The 10,564-nt window shown below is 38.4% G+C and overlaps 1 protein-coding gene across 4 annotated transcripts in view; it reads left to right on the forward strand.

Moving 5' to 3' along the window:
* The window catches only part of SLC22A16 (solute carrier family 22 member 16), a 68,085-nt gene that overhangs the window by 47,367 nt on the left and 10,154 nt on the right, over positions 1-10,564 (forward strand). For all 4 annotated transcript variants that reach the window (XM_069805081.1, XM_069805083.1, XM_069805082.1 and 1 more), the window contains 5 exons: positions 2,431-2,907; positions 5,278-5,395; positions 7,300-7,843; positions 9,766-9,893; positions 10,286-10,395. In XM_069805081.1, coding sequence (XP_069661182.1) covers positions 2,431-2,907; positions 5,278-5,395; positions 7,300-7,843; positions 9,766-9,893; positions 10,286-10,395 — 1,377 coding nt within the window. The remainder of the gene's footprint in view (positions 1-2,430; positions 2,908-5,277; positions 5,396-7,299; positions 7,844-9,765; positions 9,894-10,285; positions 10,396-10,564) is intronic.

Genomic DNA, 10,564 nt, shown 5'->3' on the forward strand with positions numbered 1-10,564 from the left:
CATATCCTTACAAGTTGTTATCTTCTTTTAAGCCTCTCCAACAAGAAAGGGCATAAATGTATTTTTCCTGCTCACTCTTACTGGGTAGAAAAGAAATGATGAACCTGAAGTTTCTTGTACTGCGAGAGATAATTAGGAAACTCAAGAAGAATGTATGGGAGTTTGAAACTATTTCATTCTTCCTCTGTCTGGGAAATACTAACTGGGCTATCTGACACTGCAGTTTCCTGATGCATAATGACAGATATTGCAAATACTGGGGATCCTGGTTCCAGGTATGCCACTTTTTATTAGCTAGTAGAGGATGTAACTACACAGCTTCTAGGGATTTAATTTGCTAATTTGCGACAGGTCTTCTAGTCCTGATTTCAATCATTCTGCATACTGCAACAATAACCCAAGTTGTCGAATTTGATCTTGCTCTGCTATTTTTAAAATGAGTTCATGTGTTTTGGTGGGAACAGTTAGGATGAAACTAGAGAAGAGGAACTAAAAAATGTTGTTGACCACATTTGTCTGCATTAATAGGGGGACAAAGCTTACATTTCAGAATAACCTTTGCTTTTTTGTGGTCCAGGATATCCTCAAAGCCTTTCAGAGCTGTTTTAGCCTTGCTTTGATTTATGGCTAGCTGCTTTGTCCTCAAGAAGCTGTTCTCTTGAGAGGGGATCAATAGGCTTAACGGATGCTGTGGTTATGTTCGGTTTCTCTTGACCCTATCTCTCACGAGGTTTGCTGGGAAAGAGCAGCACAGCATCTGTGTGAGGATTGCTTTACAGCATCTTTAAGAGGGAAGTGGAGCTAGCTTTTGAGCTGCCTCGGTGGGTTTAGCAATTCAACCCTCTCCTCAGACTGCTATGGAAAAGTCAATAGAGTTGTTGTCAAGAGGAAGGGGGATAAAAAGCACTGCATCTGAACAGCAACAATGCCACTGGAAGACAGGATAGGCAACTGGGTTTACATTTACCAAGGAAAGAAATAAGAATCACAGGATAAAAGGCAGAGGAGAATGAGGATGGTGGATGGAGTTAGGTTATACAAGAGAACTGTTTAATTGGAAAGGTTAATTGGACATTAAGACAATGTATCCAGAAATTTCTGTTTAAATACCTTGGTTATAGACTGTTTAGAAATTAATTAGAAATTGTGATAATAGATGATTTAAAAGTCCTAGGCCAGGTACTGTTGCAATCTTTATTACAGGAATTCAAGGCTAGATTAGATACATTTTGGAGAGGAGTAATCTAGAGGTCGCATTTGTTACGGGGATTGAATTGCTCTGGCTTTTCCCAGAAGACATTTCAAGGCAATTGTTTTTTAGGCATCATTTCCTGTAACTTCTGCAGAGATAACCTCTGATCATTTAAAAAAAGCTGCTTTTTGTTTCATACTGTCAAGGCCCACTGCATACTGCAGTAAGGGTGTATATATAGAAGCTCATTGAATGCTTCTTCAAATTAGTGCAATTGATTGGCCTTCAGGAAATAAAAAGTGGAGGAGAAACCAAAGCTCTATTGTTTTTTCTGAACAGATGTTGTACTAATTATGTGCATAATTTTAACATTTAATTGAGGAAAAGACTCGTTATGCTTAGATTATCAGAAACTGTCTAGAATTTGCAGTCAGTGATACTAGAGTTCATTGCAAGTCTTTTGAAAATCAGAATACGTGTGCAATTTATATGCTAAGGTTTACTTGTGTCTCAAGCATGTTTTAAAAGCTGTTAAAATTTAGGCTATGCATAAGACATTATTTTACCATGTTTACTTTATGATACAATCTTTAATGGATGACTGCACACCCTGTTTAAGCCAAAACCCAACCCAGTTTACAGCTATGTTTTGGTACAAAACATTTCACACTGTTCAGATTCTATCTTCCTCTGCATGTTCTACATGTATTCTCTCTTTGTCTTTTGGAGGCAATAGAGAGAGATGGAAGATAGATAGAATACAGTTGTATAGACACAATTAGGTGAAATGAAGGGCGTAATGTCTTTGGTTTGTTTTATTTGATGCACATATCTCTATCCCTCAGGACCTGAGGTTGCAACATTTTTTTTTTTCTAACCATTCCAGTAATCTAAGGCCTTATTCTGGCGTGAGGTACTGCACAGAACTGGAGGGTGGAAGGTTGCTTCAAACTAAGTGCTTAAGTTCAGGATTGTTTCTTTTTAAATGGTCTTCTCTGTGTATGGCTAAACACATGACTAAGAGCAGCGTTTATTTCCTGACAATAGATTACTGTGGATCTTTTCTCATCTTTGGTCTCTTGCAGGGCTTAGCTAATATTGAAGCAAAACTATATAACAAAACACTAGAAACTTTAATGATGTCTCCATTTACTGATCCTAGCAAAACAATTATGTTGATTTTTGTTTTCATGTATAGAGGGCTTTTCTTCAGTAAACTTTTTTCTTTCCCTTTACAGATTTCAAGCATGTGTCTATTTTGCATCTGTCTTTCAAGCTATGTCATGTGGTATCCATTACTTAGCATCTGTGTTCATGGCTGTTACTCCTAACTTTGTATGTGGGATCCCTGGAAATGTGAGTAGTGTTCTTTTCTACAACTCTTCTGAATCAAGTATAGAGGACATCTGGACACTATGGACATCAACAGAAAATTACATTGTAGTCCAGCTGGAAAATGGAGAAATTTGGGAACTTAATCAGTGCAGCAGGTTCAAACGAGAAGTCACTTTGGATCTGGCATATGAATACAAAGGCAACAAGTCCAAATTTCCTTGTTCTGATGGATTTCTCTATGATGACACAAAGTGGAAGAGCACTGTTGTTACGCAGTGGGATCTGGTCTGTGACCGAGAATGGCTTGCAAAATTAATCCAGCCTACATTCATGCTTGGAGTCTTGATTGGAGCAGTGATTTTTGGTGACATTGCTGACAGGTAAAGTGCCATCCTCTGAAAATTGTAGCTTCAAACTGCAGTAACTCCATGTTTATCTACCTGTTTTGTTCTATTCATTCATTGTGTATTCATAATTATATATGCACAATTCAGGAGGTTTGGATATTTTTTTATTCACATATGTGTTTAATTCAATTTCTTTTTCCAATAGCCAAGTACTAATTTTAAAACGTTTTTGCAAATAATTTGCTTTTAGATTTTTTCCTACTTTATATCATCCATTGTGCTAGGCCTTGATGCCTTAGATTGCCCTGTGCAGCTAGTATTTGCTCTTACATTAATTATTTTTTTTTTTTTTAACAGGAATAACAATAGTTAGTGGTAATAGCAACAGTAAAACCTAGGAGTAGATTTTCACCTCATTTTCCGTGAGAGATTCCTCATGGAAACAGAGATTTTTATTTCTGGATATGATAAACAGCTGAAGGGCTACTGGAAAGTTAAAAATCATTTATTTTAAAATCACAAATTTCCTAACCTCTGACATGGATACAGCTCTGTGGGGCTGTTAAAAAGGCCTCTGAGAGTTTGATCAGGCCCCACGTTCTTAAAATAAACATGCATACACTGTTTTTCCTTGCTGTCCAATTGTAGTTTTTCCCTGAATGCTTAGCTTGAACTTCAGTCTGTTGAAGGTTAGTCCAGATAGGAGGAAAAATGCTTGTCAGTGAGCTGTGCTGTGGTTTCACTCGTTTACCAGCACGTACGAAGCTCTGTTTGAGGGCAAGGAGAGTCAGTCGTGGAGGGACTGAGCCCGACAGCCCCTTGCTCACAGTGCCAAGGCTGTCCCTCAGCCCGCTCCCCTCTGATGCTCCCTCCCTGGATGTCACCCCAGGTCACGCACGGACATCCAGCAGCAGAGCTGCACTCAGGAGCAATAGTGAGATCCAGGATGTACACCTCTATCCTCCTGCTTCTCTTGGGGTTCTCTCTCAACACAAACACACGTATTCCTACCTCGGAAGAATGCCCAGCTGTGCCCCTCTATCCATATGAGAGTCAAACGCCTAAGCTACGTTGTGCTTGGTTTTGTCTCGGGCAGTTTATGTACCTGTGTTTTTCTTTGAAGGCTGGTTTAGTGTTATTTATCTCTTTCTATAAAGGAGCATGTTAACTAACAGCTCGGTTAGGTGGAGGGTGACGTTTTATCCCACAGCTAACAGTATAAGCAGAAAAAGGAGACCAGGCCTGTTCTTTTTTGATTTTCCTTCATTAGCACAACGCTACTATGTGACAGTTACAACATGGGAATGCAGAAGTAAAGATGATCTTTTTTCAATTTGGCTTTTAGAACACATGGAATCAATCCTGCCTCCCGATCCAAGGCTTTGTAAAACCATATTTAATACAAAACCAGAATATAATGCCAACATTTGTTCTGCATCCCTTTAAGTCGTTCATAGCTTTATTAATTAATACTCAGATGTCATTTATAATGTTACCATCATATTGTTCTCATTTCCGTTAATTCAAGCTATGGACAGCCAGTTAAGATAATACACACATTCTGAGTTGCAGATTTACAGCTGTAGATTTTACAGCTGAAAATTATTATTTTCTGACACATCCTGGCTGGTGGGAAATAAGTTTGTGGGTTCCTCCCATTCCCAATTAACAGATTTCCCAACAGAAGAGCTCTGACAGCTAAGACTCACTGGGATCTCTTCTGGCAGGGATCAGAGACCAAATGTGCATGACTCCAGGTCAATGTTGGAGAAAAATAGGAGTTGTTTTAATGTACTACCAAATACTCATAGAGAAAAATCAACAAAGGAGCCCACACCCCTGAAGTCCTCAGACTCTCAGTCTAAATGTAATGTCCACATCTGTGAAAAGCTGTTCGGAGTGGAGTAGATGATAAGAGTCCAAGAGAATATTAGGGAAGATAGATTACTATCCAAATTGGTTGTTACTTTGGCAAGAGATGGCATGTATTATCACAGCTAACTTTTGTTGGAAATTATTAACTAGACATTACTTAATATAAAATATCTGAAAAAGCGAGTCTTACCTACTGTCCTCATAAATAAGACAGAGTAAATTTCCAGATTAGTTAGGTAGAAGTTAAACTTGAAACTGGAGGTGAGCATATGTAATGCCCACTTCTGCACATTGCTTCCAGCCAAGAGTTGTGGAATGGAAGTTCTGTCCATAGGAGCTTCCTTTTTCTTGGAAGTTGGAATTACTGAAAAATTACTGCAGGTAACTAAACCAGAGTTTCTGTGGTGAGTGAAAGTATCAAGTACCGTATTTTCAGACTCACTTCCAGATAGGCTTTCTGGAGTTGCAGGTGTATTTTAGTAGAATGTTTGTGGTTATTCATAATTTTATTACTACTGTGATTTGCAGACTGGGAAGACAGCGTGTTATATGGTTCACAAGTGCTGGTCAGTTTGTATTTGGCATCGCAGTGGCCTTCACGTTTGACTACTACAGTTTCGTGATTGTGCGCTCTCTCCTTGCTATGGTAAGAAAGGATGTTCACCCTGGCTCTTTTTATGTGTTATTTCCTACCCCTTCTGAGGAAAACCTCCCTTTTGTTATTATTTCCTCCCCTACTTCATTATTCTAAAGCCCCCTCTGTTGCACTTATTTCAGCAGAGCAGGGAGAGTCTGAATGTTCTTGGACCACAGCACTTTTCCTCTTTGAATTAATAGAAAGCGTCTGTATGAAGCAGTGTTTGGTACTTCCTCCATCCCAACCTCTGCTGGACTGGTAATTAAATACCAAGTGTAAGCAGCAAACCCTGCATTCTGCATTGCAGCTGTCATGGCATTTCTCTTTATTGTTAAAAATGGAGTATATTTTTCTTAAAATAAAAAACCTATAAGTATGATTTTTATCTCTACCATTTTGTGTGATGGAGGAGAGATGCACATTTTCTCTTCCATGCATCTCTTTGGTCTTTTAAGCTACATCTGGAATACTAATTACATAGGTACACATGTTTAACACCTAGATGTTTATACTGTACTTAAGGGTATTCCAGTGTATGTGTTTATGCATATCTATACACATACTTTTATATATATGTATGATATATATCTGATATATATTCAATATTTATACATAGTAACCAATTTTAAATTACTATTTTACATCCAAAAGTATAATATTTGTAGTCTTTCGCTATATAATGCATAAAGAAATTAGAATGCTATCACAAGAAAAATAATGTAATTTATTTAAAGTAGGTTAGAAATTTGAAAATAATCACATAATTGATTTTATTCCTGCTGGCAGTACATTAGTCAAGACAGGACCTTGCATCTGGAGCTTCTTTTGCCTGATTAGAGCTCAGAAGGGTTTCCTAGCAGGAAAAACTGCATGGGCATTTCAGCCTTGAACAGTGAGATCAATAGGAGTCCCTCTACTGACTCCCTTGGCTGTTGATGCTAGGGGCTGTGGCAATTTAGAAAAGTGAAAAACTCTGACCAGACCAATGCTGTAGGTTTTAACTTCCCACTGGGACTGATTTGTGAGATGGAGGTCTAAAGCTCTAGTCCTGTGCCACTGAGATCAGCGCAGCTTTCCTATCAGGTTCAGTGGGTTCAGAATCAGAGATTATTAACTGGAATGTTCTGGTTTTTAACCAGAAAATAGTTTAATCAAAGCAATATACTGGAATATTTTCTAGTCTAGATTTTCTAGCTGTGTTTTGAAATGTTTTGAGATACCAAGAGTTTGACTGTTGCTAGAGAAATTGAAATATATATATATTCACTTATATATATATGTATATATTAAATGAAGAAATACTATAATGCAGAACATGCCAGTAATTGCATTGGCTAGATAATATATGAGGACCTATAACCATATATATGAGATCCTCTTCAAACATTGTAAAAATTTGATTTAATGAGATAATTTACAAGGGCGTGGAAGGTAATTCTCAGTAAATTTGCCATTCCCTGACATACAGATTATTAATAGTCTACTTAAAAGCTGAGGTCAAGATTTTCAAAGTGGCAATTACTTCAGGGGACCTCGTTTTCCCAAGTGTCCGGTTTGTGATGTCATTAAGAGACCTGATTTTTGGAGGTGAAGGGCTTAGTGACATCAGCAAATTAGGCTCTTTTTCAGGTGTCTGTCGCTGGCTGTCCTCCACTACAGAGAAGCATCCAAAATCACTTAACATTTTTAAATACAGTGTCTGGGCAGTCTGAAGGTTTTGAGTGCACTTTTTCTCCAGCTGATTTGTTTTCAGGGTTGCGTTTTTTTCTGTCAGTGTGGGACATGCCAGTGCATTGGCAATTAAGCATACGCAAATGTGGAACACTGTTGGCTGTTTGTTTTTACCGCTGTTGCACAAGGAGAGTAGATACAAACCTCACTCTTTTTTTTTTCTCTCTCTCCCATCCTCCCAGGTTTCAAGTGGCTATCTGGTTGTGGCTTTTGTTTATGTGACTGAATTTGTTGGCATAAAAGCACGAACCTGGGCTTCTATGCATGTCCATGCTTTTTTTGCTGTGGGAATTATGGTTGTGGCACTCGTGGGATATTTGGTTCGGACCTGGTGGGTCTATCAGATATTTCTCTCCATAGCAACTCTTCCCTTTGTCTTGTGCTGCTGGATGCTCCCAGAAACACCTCTTTGGCTCCTGTCAGAGGGAAGATACGAAGATGCACAAAAAGTAATTAATATAATGGCAAGATGGAATAAAGTAAGCACTCCTTGCAAAGTTTCTGAACTGTGCTCAGTCCAACAAGATGATCTGGTCAGAACGGGTGACAATGACACATCCTCAACAAAGAAGCACAACATCTTAGACCTGTTTTGTAACTGGCACATTGCAAGAAGGACCATCACAGTCTGGCTGATCTGGTTCACTGGAAGTTTGGGGTACTACGTCTTCTCCCTCAGTTCTGTCAGTCTAGGAGGCAATGAATATTTAAATCTCTTTCTCATAGGTAAATATTTTTGTACCTTATTCTGTTTGTGACAGAACTAGAACATAACATTTAGAAATGTCTATAGATTTGACAGCAGATTTTTTAACTTTGTTCATTCAATTATAAACCTTGTTCAAAAAGTTTCTTGCTAACTCTTCATAAAGTTGACTAACACAGGAGGAGTATTGTTCACTCCAAATCTCACTGTTTTGGGAAAAAAAAAAGATAATTTAAAATTTGTTGGTGTACAAAATTCTTCTCTGTCTTTGTGATTGTAAAACCATATTCTGCTTGTCTCCTTTTTGCCCTGCAAGCATGTAGCAGATCCACATAAACACCAAGGGAAGCAGACCAACAACACAAAATTCACACAGCTCTGTTAAAGGCACAAACTAGGAAGATGAGAGGAAAAAAAATATTCCTTTAATCACTTAGAGTCATGATATATTGAGTCTGTCTGTGTAGAAAATGGATTCATAATTCTCAAAAGCAAGAGTAATTTTAGTTTTCTCAAAAGTTTATTTTTAATTTAGTTGTAGTATTCTTTTAATTTTGTCAGTCTGATTGTAATCTTCCTCTGGTATGTAAGTTGTTTATAAAAGCAGCTCAGTGCATTCAAGGCCTGATCCAAAGTTTGTTAAGATCAGTGGAAATATTCCATTGACTTCAGAAGACCCTAGATCAGGCACACAGCTCTGCGCCAGCAAAGAATTAAATCATGTGGTTTGCTTTATGCAACTGATTACTCTCAGTAAAGTGAATATGACTGTTCATGTACACAAGCACACAGAAGGACTGGGGCTCTTGTGAATTCTGTTTGTGTTGTTGCATACTATAGCTTATTGGTAGACTGATGCATTGAAGAGTGGCTGCTAGTGTTGCACAGATAATTAAGCTGTTAAGAGTGGAGTAGAGTGTGTAAATCACCATATACATCCCTTCCAAAAATATTTTAGCAGACTAACACTGAATAATTGCAACCTGCTTTTACCTACACAAGCCCAAAAGATTGTTTCCCAATATTATAAGTGTATTGACATACTATACGTGATTAGTAAAGGAATGCAGCATACTTGTGCAGGGCTTGTATCTTATGTTCTTCCTTGATTTTACATTGGATATAGTAGCATTCTTCATGAGCAAGTTGGATAAAAACATGTCTGAACTGGCTTAGGCTCCATATAGTTTGTCTAGGGGCAAATCATGTTTACAGAGGGTTTGTGAACAGTCCTAGTCAAATGCCAGTTCCTTCAGAGCTGCTGAAGTTTTTCTCTGGAAAGAGACATTAAGAAGAGAAGATCTAAATAAGAGTGGGATATTGTAAGCAGCTGCCCTCTTTTTAATGGAGAAGAGAGAAAGCTGGAACCGCACTCTCTGTATTTGTGGAGCTGACCCAGAAAACCAGACCTGGAGAGACCTTGCTTGCCTTTTACATTGGGGTGATTTGGGGCTGAAGCTGGGGGAGGTGCCCGTGGCTTCAGTTCTGTGCCCAAGTGGAAGCTGGCAAATCCCAAGAGGTGTGTCCGTGGGACACTAGCAATATTCCTTGTGGGCATGCTTAAGCTGTTGATGTGGAAATACCTGAAGCAGAAGAGCCACAAATGGAGAGCTTTCAGTCACAAGTGCCCGTGTCATAAAAGCAGAACCGTGGCCTTGCTGCTTTCTGTAATTTTCCACCCCAAAGAGAACAGAGCTGCTCTGCGCTGTGAAACCCACTTCCTTTGTCCTTCTCCATCCCCCACGACCGTATTTTAGACTGTGTTTTCTGCCTTCTGTTGCTATTTCTGTTACCAAATGAACTAGCCTGACACACTGGTTGTCTCTGGATTTCACTTATTTATTACCCCTTAGATTAAATTAATCCTCATAAAGGGGAAGTTAGAGTTATAACATGAATATGTGTAATCATGACTTAAAACGAAATAATTTCATACTGACAGGTGCTGTGGAGTTGCCTTGCTATATCATTGCTTGCATTGGGATGGACAAACTGGGAAGGAGAAACACACTCATTCCATTCCTTATTTTAAGTGCACTGATCTGTGTTTTAATTATGTTCCTACCTCAGGTTAGTCACATATTGTTGAAAGTGTTCCTGTAGTAGAAATTGATTTTAAAGGCTCTTAAGTCTGTAGATGCAGCTGCTCTTTCTAAATCATATAGTTGCTTAAAGGCTGTTTTTAAATTGCAGCTGCCAGTCTAAGATAGATTTCTGTATTTTCAATACAGGATTCACTATCATTTCTGGAGTCACGTGTAAAATGTTCCCAGGGCTTCAGTGAACCAGGACTGGTAAAAAGTGAAATGGACACTAGTTGCTTATTGAGACCGATTTTTAAAAAAGCAAGCAATAAGTATTGCTTATTGTTTAAAGAAGGGTCACAACTTTTGAAAGATGTAAATCAAGTTTGGAACAGTGTTATTTTCTGGTATTTATTTTTCTGTGCTCTCTTTCAATAGGATTTCAATATATTAATTATCTTAGCAAATATGGCTGGAAAATTTTCAATAGGTGTGGCATTTGGCCTCATATATCTCTACACAGCAGAACTGTACCCAACAATTGTAAGGTAAGAACTTTTGCCAGTTATGTATTTTTCATTACTTTGCTGTTATTTCCTTTCTTTTGTTATGCTTCTGTGCCAGATCCAGCAGCTCTTGGCATCAGTGGTGGTAGTCTGAAAGACTTGGGATGGGATAAGTGCCTCAGCTGCTTCAGAGTTGCCTAGTGTTTGGCTG

The sequence above is a fragment of the Haliaeetus albicilla genome, chromosome 17, assembly GCF_947461875.1.
Source record: "Haliaeetus albicilla chromosome 17, bHalAlb1.1, whole genome shotgun sequence".
NCBI classification, from domain to species: Eukaryota; Metazoa; Chordata; class Aves; order Accipitriformes; family Accipitridae; genus Haliaeetus; species Haliaeetus albicilla.